This window comes from Rhineura floridana, chromosome 2 (genome assembly GCF_030035675.1).
Source record: "Rhineura floridana isolate rRhiFlo1 chromosome 2, rRhiFlo1.hap2, whole genome shotgun sequence".
Lineage (NCBI taxonomy): Eukaryota > Metazoa > Chordata > Lepidosauria > Squamata > Rhineuridae > Rhineura > Rhineura floridana.
Genome location: NC_084481.1, coordinates 122,707,251 through 122,726,543, shown reverse-complemented (window position 1 = coordinate 122,726,543; position 19,293 = coordinate 122,707,251). Strand labels below are relative to the sequence as shown.

The 19,293-nt window shown below is 43.4% G+C and overlaps 1 protein-coding gene across 1 annotated transcript in view; it reads left to right on the top strand.

Moving 5' to 3' along the window:
* The first annotated feature begins 3,065 nt into the window (after window positions 1-3,065).
* The window catches only part of LYVE1 (lymphatic vessel endothelial hyaluronan receptor 1), a 31,380-nt gene continuing 15,152 nt past the window's right edge, over window positions 3,066-19,293 (top strand). The window contains exons 1-2 of the mRNA XM_061610406.1: window positions 3,066-3,444; window positions 16,118-16,286. Coding sequence (XP_061466390.1) covers window positions 3,360-3,444; window positions 16,118-16,286 — 254 coding nt within the window. The 5' untranslated portion in view covers window positions 3,066-3,359. The remainder of the gene's footprint in view (window positions 3,445-16,117; window positions 16,287-19,293) is intronic.

Sequence of the window (19,293 nt, the reverse complement as noted above, 5' to 3'; positions counted from 1 at the left end):
TGAAAAGCACCACCCATTTCAATTCAGGCGTTGCTTTTGTCTAAGAAGTGTTGATAGAAGCTCCTTTAGAAAAATGCCCTTTTGTAGCTATTGCTAACTTCATATCCTGCTGATCAGGTAGCAATTTGTGTTTTTCAGTTCAGGCCATTTTTGTGGCATAATTTTTGTTAACTACATTATGCCAGTACAATTTGCCAATATTTGTATTCCAGTCTTCTGTTTTTAAATTCAATTCTTGTTGTTGCTGGTCATTCTTTGTCCCTATTCTGGATGTAATGAGTAACCTAGGGCTGATCCACAGTACTTAAAAAAACAACATTGGTATCACTCCTTGCCTCATTTATGCACACGACACTCACCCACACTTGTGTTGGGCTATAATCTTTTGGAAAAGATCCACCATCAAGAGTCTGCATCCTGCTGTGCCATCTTTCATAGGTATACCTTAAGGACTAGCCACCTTTGTAGCTTGTACCTGAACTCCAGGAGCGGTGAAGATTGCCATAGGCTTTCTCAGGTTTACTGTAGCATATGGATAGGTCTAGGAATCTTAAGAATAGCCAGCATCTGAGTGGTCACAAATCTGAGAGTTTTGGTGTTTCTTTGTTTCCCATTTTTTCCAATCTTAAATTGAATTCTTCACATTTTCTCATCAGCTGGCAATTTTTGAAAAAGTCCTCATGAAAATTCATCAACATATTAATGCAAATTCCTCCTAATATTATTTCTTTATGGAGTTTTGCCTAATATGCACATTTCTGCACAGCAATTTCCCCTAATATAATGCATTTTGTATGTTATTTTTAGTAATGTATGCATTTCTTATATATATATATCGGTATATGAATTTTTGTGCACACTACTTATGTGGAGAGCAATGCAAAATTCAAGTAAATGAGAATTTGGAAGGTTTACTTTGTTTCAATTTGCATGTTGCTTCAGAAAGTGCTAATTAGGCATATTGTGTCAGAAGGTGCAAATTAAAGGTGAATTGAGTCAAATTTCTCCCCCATCCTTAGTGTTCACGGAGAAAAGTCTGTCCAGATAGGAATGTGTGAACCAAACAGGGCCACAACTGTGCCAGCTCTGGAAGCAAAGAAATTAGACTGTATAGTAGGAAAGGAAAGCAGTTGTCTGCAGTGGCAGCTTCCTCAATTGGTATTAGAAAAACAAATTATGTCTATTTGTGAGATTCTAATCCTTCCGTTGGTGCTTCCTTTCCTTCTGCATGGCAGAAGAAGCCCTCAGGTCAAAATCTTAAACAGATCACTGGTCTTTCATAGATCAGCATCCACCATGTGGCTTGTTGCTTATGGTTGACAGTAATTTTGTATCACTCACCATATGCCAGGCAGGCGCATTGTCTGCACTAGCATTACGAATCCTTGAACTCAAAGGTAAACAAACATAGATTTAAGTATATGAACCCCGATATAATTTACGCACAACTCGCGCTACAATTCTAACCTTGCTTACATGGGAGTAAGCTCCATTAAACTCAATAATACTTCTGAATAAACATAGGATTTGCATTGGGACCTTGTCTGAGAGTTTCTCAAAGCTATATGGATATGGATGACTGGATGAATTGTTATTCATGAGTCTAAAGTGGAATACAATGTTTCTAATGGTAATTTATGCTGTCAAGAATTTGTGCACAGAATTGGGGCGGGTGTTACAGTGAGATGGGAAGTGAGAAAGAGAGCATGATAGGAGTGTGGCAAGGAAGGAAAATCAGCAAGTGCTGCAGTCTCCTTCAGTTTAGCAGTCTAGGTTCAATATGCTGTTATGATATTCATAGGCATGTAACTTCCTAAAACAGACATGAAATAAATTGCCTGAAAGCTGTGAACATTGGTGGGTTGTTGTTTTTAAGGAAATAACCTTGGGAGGAGCAAGAGCAGGAGCACACTAAGTGCAGTTGCTGTATGGATCAAGAGAAAAGTTCTCATCATTGATCAGTGTTCTCCTCCCATGGCTAATGATTGTTGTAAGTGGGGCAAGAGCAACTCCTGCTTGGGTTCTTTTGTTTGTATTCCAGAAGGAAGATAGAGTTAGGGTTCTCCAGCTGGCTAGGCTTGCCTACCTTTACCTGTGCTCTTCTCTACCTAACTTCCTTCCATTGTAAACTGATATGCTCAGGGTCCAGGAAGCTGACCTGCCCCTCCTTCCTTTGTATTCTTGAGCCATGAGGGCAATACCCAAGTCTGGGCATTGTGCCTCCAACTTAGTTAGAACTAGGTATGTCTTTCCTATCTGCTATGTATTTCTATAAATAAAGTAGCTTTTCATTTTTACTGAGTCTTAATCTCAGTGATCTAAATGCAGGGTAAAAGCCTGCTACTTAGGTCACACACTGGCACACACGCAGCTCAGACTGCTAAGAATCTCTACATATACATATTTCCATAACAAAGATAGCTTTAGAGGAGCAATTTTTATTGGACCACAGTGGGGGAAAGGCTAGAACCAGATGACTCCCCCTACTCAGGCTATTTATATTTTAAAACAATATCAATTGCTTACACGCAAGGAATGTCATGTGTACTAGGGCTCTCCTGGGACCCTACTAATTTGTAGCAAGGCAAAGGAAGAAGGAGTGGTGGAGCTGAAAATAAAAGTCTGCTTCATTGTTGTGGCCCTCAGAACTGAAGACTCTCATTATGGGAAAAGGAAAGTTTGGAAGAGGGCTGGCCTAAGCTTTATTTTAAGGCCCAGTTACGTTATTAATAATAATAATAATCTTTCTCAATGCAAGATTAAAAAATAGGGCTCTGAATCCATTGTCTAATGGTCAAATTCTTTACATCTTTCAACCATGCATCTAATTTGTAAGCTGGAAATTAATGCAAAAGTCCTTATTTCCAGGTTTTTACATTTAAGGGTAGCAAACAGTTTTACACACCACATCTGCAACTTCTAGTTAGCAGCTGAATACACTAAATGAAAGATGAGTGAGTCACTCACAACTGCCTAAACAGGAACTGTCACAGAATGAGCACCCCAGAGCTATAGGGGAAATCTTCCCAGTGTTTATAAGCCGAAGAGTAGAACATTGTGTTATCTCTCTTCCTCAGATGTACGTTTTCTGAGTCAGCACTAGTTTTATTTTCCAGACTGCCCCTTATAGTTTTTTGGGGGTGTCATGTGTTTCCAGTGAGTGACCTTGGCCAGTGGATGGCTTTTGAGCTAAGCAACAAGTTGGTTCCTGCCTGCGAAATAGTAGCGCAGTGGCTGTTCAGCAGTTCTCAAGATAGGACCTCACTCAAAGATCCCAAGGTGTAGCCAGGCATCATTTTATCGGCACTGTAGGGTGGGAAGCAACTGGACCTGAATCTTAGCCTCAGGTGTTTGTGAGGATGGCATCTCATTTTGGAGTTACCGTTTTCATTTTCTCAGTGTGGATTGTGAGCCTCACAACACAGGACACTTTTGTTCTGAAAGGTATGTTGTAGCATGTTGTTTTTACTATTGTTCTAAAATCCCCCCCCCCCCATCACAGCACTGTAAGGACAAGTTCATCCAATCCAGCCCACTATCCTCAGCAGGGCTATTCACAGCTCTACAAATTAATCCCCAGGTTGCAGTATTATGAAACAAAGAGTAGGAAGAAGCAAAGGGTCTCATGCTAGCCTCATACTTAAAGAACAAGGGACGCTTCCAGACGGCCACTGTTTTGGGGTGGGATTCAATCACATACCAGCAAATTCAGGTTGCACAATTAAAGTTCCTTTGGTGCTCTTGTGAAACAAACGTGTTTTCCCCCTAAAACTGGACTTTTTGCAATAGGGAAAGTGATGCACCGGTAAGTGTGAGATAACGCTTGACCCAACATTGTATAACCTCCCCATAAACAAACCAGAATAAATGCTCAATAAATAGCCAATGTTGTCTAACTTCTCTGCTTTTGCAAACCAATCAGGATGAATGCTCAATGAACAGGTTGTCTGGAAGCAACCTAGAACTCTTAAGTGTATCTAGTTAAAGATATAATTAGAATGTTAATGAATTATTCAGAATTGAAATTGTGATGCCATAGGCATGTTTATTCAGAATTAGATAGTGCTTTGATTTCTTATATGTTTCACTAGAAGAGAAGTTATTTCCTTATGCATAAAATTATTACAGCCAAATATGCAAGAGCAATTTTGTAAAGATGTCTGCCTTAACTTTTCAAAGTTGATGCAATAAATAATGCAGCAGTATCTTAGCTGTATGTTACTCTGTGTTGGTTTTTATTTTGAACGGTTTTCTCCCCCTTATTATGTCCAGAACATGTTTGCCAACCAGAGCAAACAATATTTTGAATCTACAGGGCAGTTCAAAAGTTTCTGCTGGTTATTAGCTTAATGGCTTTAAAAGGGGGTTCAGCAAATTATTAGAGGTTAAGTCTATCAATGGCTATGGGTCATAAAGGCTATATGGAAACTCTGTGTTATTCTGTGTCAATAGTACGCTATTAAATACCAGTTGGCTGGAAAACAGCAGTGGGAGAACCTTGCTTGCTGGATTACCTGCTTGACCACTGTAGAAAGCAGAATGCTAAATGGACCTTTCAACTGATCTACTAGGTCTCTCTCTTTTTTTCTTTTATGCCATCACCTGCCAACAGTGCCTCTCTTCATTTTCCAAGCAAACCTAACACTAAAAATGATAATATTAAGAAATCAGTAGTAGAACATTTCAGGCTTCCAAGACACTAATCTTAACCTTAAAGTACACTTGATTTTATAGTAATATGTGTTAAATTGTGGAACTAGTAATCAAATGACATGTTATGTTAAACACATGGCTTGCCCTTCTGTCCAAGATTTTTCTTACACAAATAGTCAGCATGTGGGTCTGATTTGTGTGGGGTGGGCAGGGCTGCTTTAGCCTTGCTGAAATTCAGTCCACCACCACCCACCTGCTATTTACATGGGGAGAAAGTTCCCATTATTTCAATTGGAGCTTCTGCCGCCCCATGCAAAGTGTAGGTGTGGGAGGCCGATCTAGACAGGGACCAAAACAGGATGCAAAGGTTTAAAGCCCCCCTTGCAGCCAGGGTCTGGATCTGGGTCAGAGGGGCCATGTTGCCTATTTATGAAAGTAAAAAATCCTGAATACAAGGGCAAGCCACTTGATTAATGTCATGTGTAGCTTGGCCCTAGAATATTCCAACAAATTTGATTCCATTTAATTTGGACTTATGTAGTACTGTGGGTTTATTTATTTATTTATTTATTTCATGCATATCCCAAAGGAGCCCAAGACCTACATAACTTAAATTACCATTCCATTGTTAGAAAAGTAGTGTTGCTACCTATTGAGGATGTGAATGAGTCACTGTTCATCTGCATTTGAGCTCTGCAGATCTACTGCTACTTCTACAATTTTGTATTTAGCATTCCCCACACACAGTAGTCATGCATAGAATCTGCCAATTGAGTACAATACTTCTGACCAAATGGGCTCTGCTGCATAATGCCACAACAAATCTGGTTGGCTTTCAAGGGTGTCGCAAGACACTTTGTTGAAACAGAGTAACACCACTTTGCAATTTCTTACAGGACGTTTACTCTTTCCTCTTGTTCTACATTAACCTAAAAAAAAAAGTTGGGCATAGTTTTTCTTATTTACCACTTCATCCTGTGGTATATCTCCAGCACAGGATGAAGTAAATTGGAAGAAAAATTAATCTTGTCTTGTTCCTTAGTCACACAGTGGAAAGGCTTCAGATTTCAGAGCAAAGCCTGGGCCCATCAAAAAGAAAATTTCATAATTAAAAACAATTAAATAGGGCACAGTAAAGATAAGGTAGTTCTATTAGATTCTGAGAGGAGGAATATCTATAGTATTCTAGGGAACAGTTATGCTTGGGAATAGGAAACAGCCTCTCTTTCAAAGTAGCCTCTCTCTTAAGGGACACTTGGTTTCAAAAGTAAGTCTTGAAGTGAAGCCCTGACTCTGTTTCTCCCAGAGCTTGGAAAAGTTACTTTTTTGAACTACAACTCCCATCAGCCCACTCCAGTGGCCATGCTGGCTGGGTCTGATGGGAGTTGTAGTTTTAAAAAAGTAACTTTCCCAAGCTCTGGTTTCTCTTCTCCCAAACAAGACTGCATTCCCAAGGGCCAAACTTTTACATCAATAATTTAATATGTCAGTGCCAGCCATGAGGCAGGAGATGGTGGGAGGCATTAGAGGGCAGAATTATTTCTTTTAATACCATGGGATCATTTGATGCTTTCTTTTAAGTGTTTTACTCATTGATTAAGTTTCCTAAGATCAGGAAGGTTAATTTGAAAAGGAAATGAACTTCACTGAATGGGTGCATATTGTTTCTTGTGTACAGAGAGATGTAATTGGAGAGAGTTTTATCCTACTGTAAAGATATCCATCCGTCACTTGTTCTCTCTTGGGACCTGAAGTAGAAATGGAGGGTGTGACTGAACTTGCAAGGAGGGAAGGGAAAGGATTCTGCAAGAAAAGGCAGGAGCAAATAAAGGGAATGGGGGAAATTATACTAAGCCTGTATTGGATAGGAAGACAGCATGGATAGAGAGCTGGATTATGATCCGAGACAACTGGGCTATTCCAATATAACCTGTGCTGTGGACTGATTGGGTAAAAATAGATGGCTGGCTAGCAGTAACTTTTGAGCTTACTATGTGGTGGCTATAACTACATGGGGAGGTGGTTGCTGGCGCTTCAGATGACATAGTACCATTTGCCATCAAGTACCATTTGCCAACAAGGAGGGGCAGGGGAGTGCTGCTGGATGAGCAGATGGTGCTGCAAATGACAGCCTGCCCATGAAGTTCCCCTCCCTATACCTTGTGGGAAGGCATGGTTCCCAGCTGTCTCATCTTTAAAAGAGAAAAACTCTAGTAAACACAAAGATTATAAAACACTTTAGAAGTGCAAAGTGCTAGAGAGAGAGAGAGAGATGGAGGTAGAGATATAGAGAGATAGATAAAAAGGCCAGGTCCCAATGCTGTCACAGCCTGTTTGCAAGTATTGAGAAAATACCCATACATGTTTGCATGTATACACACACACAGAGAGAGAGAGAGAGAGAGAGAGAGAGATGTCTGGGGAAAAAATGCTCTTGTTGCTTTATTCTTGATTGGAGACCTCACAGATGCTGCAGGAAGCAGTCTAATAATAATAATAATAATTTAATTTATGTGTCGCCTATCTGGCCAATGGCCACTCTAGGCGACGTACATCTCGGTTACAATAAAATACATCATAATAATACAATACAAACAATAAAAACTATAAACAGTGACAGTTCAGAGTAATAGGGAATTTGTCATAGAGATTAACCCTCCCCGGAAGTCCCGAAGGCCTGTCTGAAAAGCCAGGTCTTCAAGGCCTGGCGAATACATTCAGGGAAGGGGCATGCCGAAGATCATACGGGAGGGAGTTCCAGAGAGTGGGGGCCGCCACTGAGAATGCCCTCTCTCTAGTTCCCACCAACCTAGCTGTTTTAGTTGGCGGGACTGAGAGAAGGCCCTGTGTGGCTGATCTTGTCGGGCGGCATAATTGGTGGCGTTGGAGGCGCTCCATCAGATAAACTGGGCCGAGACCGTGTAGGGATTTAAAGGTTAATACCAACACCTTGAATTGGGCTCGGAAAACAACTGGAAGCCAGTGCAGGTCGAACAGCACTGGGGTGATATGCTCCCGGCGGCGACAGTTTGTAAGTAGTCGAGCCGCCGCATTTTGTATCAGTTGTAATTTCCGGACTGTTTTCAAGGGTAGCCCCACGTAGAGTGCATTACAGTACTCCAAACAAGAGGTGACCAGGGCATGTACCACCAATGGGAGCTGATGAACAGGAAGGTATGGTTGCAGTCTACGTATGAGGTGTAATTTATACCAAGCTGCCCGACTCACTGCCGAGATCTGAGCCTCCACGGACAGCTTGGAATCAAGAACAATCCCAAGGCTGCGGACCTGGTCCTTTAGGGGCAATCTCACCCCATCGAACATCAAGTCAATATCTCCCAACCTTCCTCTGTCCCCCGCTAGTAGCACCTCGGTCTTATCGGGATTCAGCTTCAACCTGTTCCTTCCCATCCATCCGCTCACGGATTCCAGGCACTTGGTCTAGTAGATCATGTGGCCAAGCCTTTCACTGAAAGTTGGCATGTATTTGCAGAGCACCTGTAAACATAGAAAGCTGTCTTACACTAGATTAGAATTCTTTTCCTTGTAGCTCAGTATTGACCCAGGCTTCCTAGAAGGTCTTTTCCATCCTTTCTAGCTGTAGAACCTGGAGGTTGGGACACTGTAGATTTGCTTATGTTGTTTGTGCCACATGTTGATGTTAATGTGATAGCGGAGAAAAGAAACTAAATGTAGTGAAGATTCGAAGTTTGCATCATAAAATAAGAGGAAGCGCACACAGATCTGGGCCTCATATGTGACAATGGCCTGTGCATTACACGGCATGTAGCCTTAATGAGAATAAAACCAATATACCTTACATTGGCTCCTACAGCAATATTTTTCACAGCACATCAAGGAATCCTTGTGTGTGTGTGTGTGTGTGTGTGTATTTCTATATCTTTAACAGAATTGTATACTTCTTGTAAAGAAAATTGCTAAGCTGCTTAAAATAATTCACACACACACACAATAAGAGTGTGTGCTGGAAAGTTATGATGTTAAGGCCTTTTCTTGAGTCTCTGGTATTCCTTCTGTCACTGTTGCTGCTTGTACTTAGGGGTCTGTAGCAAGCCTAGGGGAAATCCACCACTCTGCAAGGCAGCAGGATTTTTGGAAGCATTAGATGCACTCTGTACATGGTTGGTTGGGCTTCTCAGCCAGGAGAAAACTGAACACAGGTATATGAATCTTAGCAGAGTTTAACTCATAAAGGAGCCTCTTGTTTCTTATAATTATTAAATAAGTAGGAAACTGGACCATACCAGTTTGTAATATTACAGCATTATGCTCCAATAATGGCTTCCTTTAAAGAGTGTCTACAGCGAAAGAGGATATGTTTATTATTTTAGTATTCATGTTAACATGTCTACCTCACTTTTTTTTTTCAAACAAAAGGACTGAGGTGACTTAAGATGAAAGCAAATTCAAATAAAATAATTTAAAGTGAAACAAACAATTAAAACAATCAGCAGTCAAAAACATCACTCAGGAGGAGGGAAAATCTCCCTGCAGAGCTGTTGAAACAAAAACATTTTCAGGTATGGTGGAAAACTATTCAGATCTCCTGGGGTATTCAGATCTCCTGGGGCAGGAAGTTCCACATTGGCAACCAAAAAGGCTCTTTCTCTTGTTTCCACCAACTATGACATGAACATGTAAAAGGTCCTTTCCTGTTGACCTCAGTGTAGTGGATGAGCAGGATCATACAGGAGGAGGTGTCCTGATTCCAAGACATTTAGGGCTTTACGGTATAATCAGCACTTTGAATCGGTTCTGAAAATGGGCGAACATCCAGTGCAATTGATATAAAAGAGGAGGTACATAGTCCCCCAAACTAGTGCAATTTAAGAGTTTTGCTGCTGCATTTTTCAACATATGAAGTTTCCAAACTCTCTTTCAAAGCAGCCCTACAGTGAACATTGTACAGTAATTTTGATGTAACTAAGGTATGTCTGGTTGAGCTATCCATCTGCTTCAGAGTAGAGATGGGAGAGAAATTTGATTTGGTTCCCATTTAAAGCCAAATGTATCAAATTTGCACTTTTCAAAGCAATATGAGAACAGAAGCACAGCCATTCTTTGAGATTTGCATTAATCTGAATTTTGCAACCAAACAATGTTTACAACAATGAATATGATGAAAAGTGTGCATAAAAATGACTACATTGGTGAATATAACATACAAAATGCATTATATTAGGGGAAATTGCTTGCAGGTAAGTGTACATAAGTCAAAACTGCATATAAAATGTGTTAGGAGAAATTTGCACTGAAATGCTGAAAAATTCATGAGGATTTTCTTTAAAAAAATACAAATTGTTGCAGAAATATGGAGAGCTGAATTTAAGATTGGAAAAATTAGACACCGAGAAAAGCAACATTCGCAGATCTTTCCATTCCTACTCCAGAGGCAGACACGACTGGGACGCCAGGTGAAGCTGGGCAAAGACACTCTGGGTTGCAGGCACCAGCTAGGCTGGATCCAGGAGAACTGACTGTGAACCTGCTTTTTCAAGGGGAGGCAAGCATCTTCCCAGCCAGATGCTTATGGGAAGCTTCTTTGGAAAAGAAGGACAATAGCTCAGTTGTTGATTGAGCACATGCTTTGCATGCATAAGGTCCCAACTTCAATCCCTGGCATCTCCAGTTAAAAATATCAGGTAGCAGATAATAGGGATAATGGCTGCCTGAGCCCTGGAAAGGCTCTGCCAATCAAAGCAGACAATTCTGAGCTACACGGACACATTGACTGTATTAAAGCAGCTTTCTATGCCACTGGTTCAGTGGTCCTGCTGACCAGAAGCACCTCTGTCTTATCTGAATTAATTTCCTTTTGTTAGACCACCTTTTGTTAGTCCAGTCTGCTACTGATTGCAGACAACAGTTCAAAACTCCCATAGCCTCCTCAGACTGAAATGAAAAGGTTAAATAGAGGATACCCACCTGCACAATGGTGACAGCAAACTCCAAACATCTGGGTTATCTCCCCAGTACAGCCTTTCCCAACTAGTGGGCCACCAGGTGTTTAGTATTTATTTATTTATTTATTTATTTATTGCACTTGAATACCGCCCCATAGCCGAAGCTCTCTGGGCAGTTCACAGCAATCAAAAACATTAAAACAAATATACAATTCAAAACACATATTTTAAAAACAATTTAAAACACAATTTTAAAATTTAAAACAATATAAAAACAATTTAAAACACATGCTAAAATGCCTGGGAGAAGAGGAAAGTCCTGACCTGGCGCCGAAAGGATAACAGTGTTGGCGCCAAGCGCCAACAAATCATTCCATAATTTGGGGGTCACCACTGAGAAGGCCTTCTCCCTTGTTGCCACCCTCCGAGCTTCCCTTGGAGTAGGCACCCAGAGGAGGGCCTTTGATCTTGACCGTAGTGCACGGGTGGGTTCGTATTGGGAGAGGCGTTCCATCAGGTATTGTGGTCCCAAGCCGTGTAAGGCTTTATAGGTCAAAACCAGCACCTTGAATTGAGCTCAGAAATATACAGGCAGCCAATGCAAGTGGGCGAGAATCGGTTTTATATGTTCGGACCGTCTGGTCCCTGTTACCAATCTGGCTGCTGCATTTTGCACAAGCTGCAGTTTCCAAACCATCTTCAAAGGCAGCCCCACATAGAGTGCTTTGCAGTAATCTAATTTGGAGGTTACCAGAGCATGGACAACTGAAGCGAGGTTATCCCTGTCCAGATACGGGCGTAGCTGGGCCACCACCAAAGTTGGTAGAAGGCACTCTGTGCCACCGAGACTACCTGAGCCTCAAGTGACAGAGATGGTTCTAGGAGAACCCCCAAGCTACGAACCTGCTCCTTCAGGGGGAGTGCAACCCCATCCAGAACAGGAGGGACATCCACCATCCGGTCAGAAGAACCACCCACTAGCAGCATCTCAGTCTTGTCTGGATTGAGCCTCAGTTTATTAGCCCTCATACAGTCCATTGTTGCAGCCAGGCACCGGTTCTGCACATTCACAGCCTCACCCGAAGAAGAAGAAAAGGAGAAATAGAGCTGCGTGTCATCAGCATACTGATGGCAACACACTCCAAAGCTCCGGATGACCGCACCCAACGGTTTCATGTAGATGTTGAACAGCATGGGGGACAGAACTGTCCCCTGCAGAACCCCATACTGGAGAGTCCAGGGTGCCGAGCAATGTTCCCCAAGCACCACCTTCTGGAGCCAACCTGCCAAGTAGGAGTGGAACCTCCACAATGCAGTACCTCCCACTCCCAACTCAGCGAGTCTCCCCAGAAGGATACGATGGTTGATGGTATCGAAAGCTGCTGAGAGATCAAGGAGAATCAACAGAGTCACACTCCCCCTGTCTCTCTCCTGACAGAGGTCATCATACAGGGCGACCAAGGCTGTTTCTGTGCCAAAACCAGGCCTGAACCCTGACTGAAATGGATCCAGATAATCAGTCTCATCCAAGAGTGTCTGGAGCTGGCCTGCAACCACTCGTTCAAGGACCTTCCCCAGGAATGGAACATTTGCTACCGGCCTATAGTTATTAAGATTTTCTGGGTCCAGGAAGGGTCTCTTCAGGAGTGGTCTCATTACCGCCTCTTTCAGGCTGCCAGGGACCACTCCCTCTTTCAGAGAGGCATTAATCACTTCCCTGGCCCAGCTGGCTGTTCCATCCCTGCTAGCTTTTATTAGCCAAGAAGGGCAAGGATCCAGCACAGAAGTGATTGCACTAACCTGTCCAAGCACCTTGTCAACGTCCTCAAGCTGTACCAACTGAAACTCATCCAAGAAATCGGGACAAGGCTGTGCTCTGGGTACCTCACTTGATTCACCTGCTATAACACTGGAGTCTAAGTCCTGACGGATGCTAAAGATTTTATCCTGGAAGAGCCTAGCAAGTTCATTACAGCTGGCCTCAGATGGTTCTACCATGTCCCTGGGGCCAGAGTGTAATAGCCCCCGGACAATTCTGAAGAGCTCCGCTGGGCAGCAGATTGATGATTTGATAGTGGCAGCAAAATATTGCTTTTTTGCTGCCCTCACTGCCCCTAAATACAGCTTACCATAGGCACTTACCAGTGTATAATTGCATCCACTAGGAGTTCACCTCCATCTGCACTCAAGCCATCTCCTATATTGTTTCATCGCTCTCAGCTCTGGGGTATACCATGGAGCCGTACGAGCTCTACACAGGAGAGGGCGCTCAGGAGCAATCATGTCAACCGCCCGGGTCATTTCTGTATTCCTCAGTTCAATCAGGGTTTCGACAGGAGCGCCAGCCCTATCAGCCAGTAAACTCCCCAGAGCCCTTTGGAAACCATCCGGATCCATTAGTCTCTGGGGGTGGACCAACTTAATAGGTCCCCCACCCTTGCAGAGGGGAAAAGCCGCTGTAAGTCTAAACTTCAGCAAGCAGTGATCTGTCCATGACAGAGGGACAGATGTAAGGCCCCCCACATTCAGATCACCAACTCCATGTCCATGCCCTGCTACATGTGTTGGGCCAATGGCATATTGGGACAGTTCCATGGTTGTCATGGAGACCATGAAATCTTGAGCCGCCCCAGATAAGGTGGCCTCGGCATGGATGTTGACATCCCCCAGAACCAACAGTCTGGGGGATCTCAACAGTGCACCCGAGACCACCTCCATCAGCTCAGCTAGGGAGTCTGTTGGGCAGCGGGGTGGGCGGTACACCAACAGAATCCCCAGTCTGTCCTGCTGACCCAACATAAGGTGCAAACACTCCAGATCAATAGCCACATGGACAGGGTGCCTGCAGAGCAAGATGGAGCTCCTACAGACCACAGCAACCCCCCTCCCCGACCCTCAGGTCTACCCTGATGCTAGACCAGGTACCCTGGTGGACATAGTTGGGAGAGACTGACTCCCCCATGCTCACCCACCCAGGTCTCGGTTATACATGCCAGATTGGCTGCCTCATCCACAATTAAATCATGAATGAGGGAGATCTTATTATGCACTGATCTGGCATTTAGCAGCAGCATCCGGAGGCCTGAGAGCTGGCTGATAGGGCAACCAACAAACCTGCGGGTGTGGGGATGACCGGAACAAGGCACAGCCATTAACTGCCTGCGCCGTGTTCCCCTTACCTGGCAAGTCCTCCTCACAACGCCATAGCTCCCTCGACCCGTCACTACACTAATTGGGGCCCCCTCAAATCTCCCCACTTGGCTCTGAGTCCTCTCTCCCAGGCACATGACTGAAGACCCAGAAAAAAAGGCAGACAAAGCAGGAGCCACCTCAGCCAGTGGGCTTATGTATCCCCTCCAGAGAAGGGACAGGTGGAAAAAATCAGCCACAGCTGGCTGAGTACGTGGGGCCTGGTCCTGCAAGGTGTGGCCCCCGCAGAGCAGAAGTCCAACCGGGAAAGGGTGGTGGTGGTGGTAGCTGAGCAGCAGCAGCAGCAAGCAGGCAGGCAGACAGCAGCAGCAAACGTCTCTCTTTCTCTGGAAGGGATGGTGGTGTTCCCCTTCCTCCTGCAGGCACTGTGTTGCTGGACCACAACTCCCATCAGCCTCAGCCAGCATTGCCAATGGTCAGGAAAGATGCGAATTGTGGTCCAACAACATCTGGGGGCCCACTAGTTGGGAAAGGCTGCCCCAGTAGATAGTTTCATATTAATGTGAAATATCAGGAACAGCAGGATGGAATCCTGGGAGACTACACTAGCCAAAGAAGGACTGAACCATCATAAAACAGTGCCCCCAGTGCCATCAAGACCAAATGGTCCAAGGGTACTGTGGTTGATGGTATCAAAAGCTGCTGAAAGGTTGAGCAGAATTAACAGGGACACACTTCACATATGATGCTTGAAATTATTCACCTGTCTAAATGCTAGGAATAATTATATAGCTAACCATTTTTGTACAAGCGTAGTCATTGTGAGACTATCCTTTTTCATCATAATTTTTTGGACTGATGGGGCACATGAAAAGATCAAAAATAATTTCTCCCACAGAAGGGTTTATAGATGAATTGCAGCACACATACTGTCAATGACTGAGGTCCAGAAGAACATGAGAAGAGCCTGCTGGATTAAGCCAAAGGCCCATCTAGTCCACTCTCCTATTCTCACAGTGGCCAACCAAATGCTTATGGGAACTTGCAAGCAGGACCTGATCACAACAGCACTGTTCCCAGCAGCTGGTATTCAGAGGCATACTTAATGGAAGTAGGACATAGCTGTCATGGCTAGTAGCACTTGATAGCATTATACTCCATGAATTTGTCTAATCTTTTAAAGCCATCCAAGTTGGTGGCCATCACTACCTCTTGTGGGAACAAAGGCCACAGTTTAACTATGTGATGTGTGAAGAAGTACTACCTTTGTCTGTCCTGAATTTTCCAACATTCAACTTCATTGGATATCCCCAAGTTCTAATATTATGACAGGGAGAAAAACAATTCTCTATTTGCTTTCTCCATGCCATTTTATAAACCTGTATCATAACACCTCTTACTCATCTTCTCTCGAAACTAAAAAGCCCCAAATCTTGTACCCTTTCCTTATGGGGAGTTACTCCATCCCCTTTTCTGAATCTTTTTCAACTATACAATATCCTTTTTGAAGTGAGTGTCCAGAACTGTACAAAGTATTCCCAGTACAGTTGCACCATAGTTTTGTATAATGGCATTGTGATGTTTGCAGTTTTATTTTCAATTCCTTTCGTAGTGATCCCTAGCATGGAATCCGCCATTTTCAGAGCTGCTGCACACTGTGTCAACATTTTATCAAGCTATCCACTACAACTCCAAGATCTCTTTCCTGTGCAGTCACTGTGAGTTCAGAGACCACATAAGCATATATGTGAGATTAAGGAGGGTTTACCTCAATGTACATCACTTTACGCTCGCTTACACTGAATTGCATTTGCCATTTCACTGCCCATTCACCCAGTTTGGAGCCATTTGCAATCCCTTTTTGTTTTAACCACTCTAACAATTTTGTATTGTCAGCAAACTTGGCTACCTCACTGCTCACCCGTAACACGAGACCATTTATGAACAAGTTAAAAAGCAACACCAATCCTTGGCAGTCCTCGGTGGTGTACATTATTCTTCCCACATTCCATTGTATCCTCACGACAATCCTGTATGATAGGCTACACTGAGAGATAGTGACTAGCTCAAGGCCACCCAGTGACTAGTTTCATTAGCTGAGGGGGAGTCTGAACACAGCTTCCTCCATCCTTATAAAACACTCTAAACTGTACTGTACACTGGCTCTTGCAAATTCAATCTGAGTTATTTTCAGTTAAAAAAAGTTCAGATATTGGCGATAGGCAAGACCCCCTGCCTGAAATATTGGAGAAGCTCTGTCAGTCAGTTTAAACCGTACTAGACTTTATGTAAAGTAGCTCTTACAATTTTTTTCTGCTCTGCAAAGTACATGGAATTAAATATCAAACATCTACAGGTAATAACTTGACGTATGTCTACTCAATTTGCAGATATTAACACTCTGCCGTGCAGGATTTCTGGAATAACTCTTGTTTCATATAAGAATAAAGGTGCATTTAATTTCATCGAAGGACAAGGTGTATGCGGGCAGCTGGGGTTAAGGATGGCATATAAATCCGAGGTTGAAAGGGCTCGGAAGCACGGCATGGAAACCTGCAGGTACCAAAAATCTTCAACATTTAAAATATTTTATTGTATGTTAACAAATAGTCATTATCTCTTTGTAGATATAATATTTACAAAATGTTATTAGTACTCACTCATAAATCACTCAATATTTAAGCAATAATTAAATACCTCCACCTTACTCTTAGTTTTCTTACCTTAAAAGTAGGTCATCCATTCTGGGATTAAGGCTGCAATCCTACCCTCACTTACCTGGTCTTACTTCTGAGTAGACATGGTTAGGATTGTGCTGTTAATTCTTTTTTTCACATAATGGATTTCAAATCTTTAAGTGTAAGTCTGCATGGTGATATCCATTATTAGTCATACTCAGAACAGCAAGCCCACTGAAATCCATGGGTCTATCTTATGATTAATATTGAATATCATCCATTGTTTATTTCTGTTGCTTTGTACAGCGGTCTGAACCAAAGAAATACTTCAGGGGGTACTCAAACAGCACTGGGCATGCTTAGTGAAATGTTCATCTTCTATTAAACAGGAGCCTGCTATGCATATCACAAGCTTCTTTTGAAACTTCCATAGGTTTTCAAAATTATGTGCCATGTCCCTTGAAGGGCCGCTGTTGGATACACAGAAGCCCAGAGTTCCTTAGGGTGACAGAACTGGTTGTGTGGTTCTTTGGCTCACAGCGTTAGTAATCTAATAGTTGATATCTATGCCCACTTTAATCACGTTTCTTACCATCCTTTTATACTCTTGTTCCCACTGTAACATCCTGCCTTTGCCATTATATCAGTTCTTCATTTTCTGCACTTACCAATTTTACTATTTAATCTGAATCTTTAGGAGTGAGCCGTACTGAAAACAATGAGATCTACTTCTGAATAAACATGCACAGGATTCTGCTGTACAGCAACCAAACATCTTGTCTTGACTGCAGTAGTGCGAGATAGATAGTGGCTATTGGATGAGCAGTTTGTTTACAGTGAAGAACCACATTAAAATATATCATCAGTAGGAAGGCTGCATTGTAATTGCATATGTTTATTTGCCCATAGGACAATTTGCATCCAATTTTCATGCACAGTGGTGCCGTCCAGACCCATGGATCAGCATTTCATCCTTTGGGTTTTAAAATGTCTCTTCCCACCCCACACCAAACAAATAACTATTTCATCTGTTCAGATATAAGTTACATATCTTGAACTGCAAATCCATAAAGATGTCAACAGCAGACAATATTGCCTATCTTTTTTAATACACCTGTGAGATAAACTTTTTATGCCACTTTTTGCATTTCCTTTACCTCATAATTACTCTGCCGCCCAGCAGAGCTCTTCAGAATTGTCCGGGGGCTATTACACGCTGGCCCCAGGGACATGGTAGAACCATCTGAGGCCCGCTGTAATGAATTTGCTAGGCACTTCCAGGATAAAATCTTCAGCATCCGGCAGGACTTAGACTCCAGTGTTATAGCAGGTGAATCAAGTGAGGTACCCAGAGCACAGCCTTGTCCCGATTTCTTGGATGAGTTTCAGTTGGTACAGCTTGAGGACGTTGACAAGGTGCTTGGACAGGTTCGTGCAATCACTTCTGTGCTGGATCCTTGCCCTTCTTGGCTAATAAAAGCTAGCAGGGATGGAACAGCCAGCTGGGCCAGGGAAGTGATTAATGCCTCTCTGAAAGAGGGAGTGGTCCCTGGCAGCCTGAAAGAGGCGGTAATGAGACCACTCCTGAAGAGACCCTTCCTGGACCCAGAAATTTTTAATAACTATAGGCCTGTGGCAAATGTTCAATTCCTGGGCAAAGTCCTTGAACGAGTGGTTGCAGGCCAGCTCCAAACACCCTTGGATGAGACCGATCATCTGGATCCATTTCAGTCGGGTTTCAGGCCTGGTTTTGGCACAGAAACAGCCTTGGTTGTCCTGTTGGGAGAGAGATGGGGAGTGTGACTCTGTTGATTCTCCTTGATCTCTCAGCGGCTTTCGATACCATCGACCATGGTTTATTTATTTATTTTATTTATTTTATTTCATTTTTAAACCGCCCACAGCGAATAGCTCTCTGGGCGGTGTACAAAAGATTAAAAGTACAGAAATACAAAATATCACAATAAATAAACTGAAACAAAGAGATTTAAAATTGTAACATTAAACGCATTAAAATGCCTGGGAGCATAGCCAGGTCTTAACCTGGCGCCGAAAAGATAGAAGCGTCGGTGCCAGGCGTATTTCTTCGGGGAGGCTATTCCACAATTCGGGGGCCACTACAGAAAAGGCCCTAGATCGAGTAACTGTCCTCCGGGCTTCCCGATGGGTTGGTACCCGGAGCAGGGCCTTAGACGCTGAGCGAAGTGACCAGGTTGGTTCATAGCAGGAGAGGCGTTCCACAAGATACTGCGGTCCCACGCCGTGTAAGGCTTTATAGGTCAAAACCAGCACCTTGAATCTGGCTCGGAAGCAAATAGGTAGCCAGTGCAAACGGGCCAGAACAGGTGTTATATGCGCTGACCGGCTGGTCCTCGTCAGCAGTCTGGCTGCTGCGTTTTGCACTAGCTGAAGCTTCCGAACTGTCTTCAAGGGCAGCCCTACGTAGAGCGCATTACAGTAATCCAACCTAGAAGTTACCAGAGCATGAACAACTGAGGCGAGGTCATCCCTGTCCAGATAGGGGCGTAGCTGGGCTACCAACCGAAGGTGGTAGAATGCATTCCTTGCCACCGTGGCCACTTGCGCCTCCAGAGACAAGGAAGGATCGAAAAGAACCCCAAGACTACGAACCTGTTCCTTCAAGGGGAGTGTAACCCCATCTAGAACAGGGTAAGCATCCACCATCTGGGCAGGGAAGGCATTCACCAACAGTGTCTCAGTCTTGTCTGGATTGAGTCTCAGTTTATTAGCTCTCATCCAGTCCATTATCGCGGTCAGGCAGTGATTCAGCACATCCACAGACTCACCTGTAGAAGATGAAAAGGAGAAATAGAGCTGCGTGTCATCAGCGTACTGGTGGCAACGCACTCCAAAACTCCTGATGACGG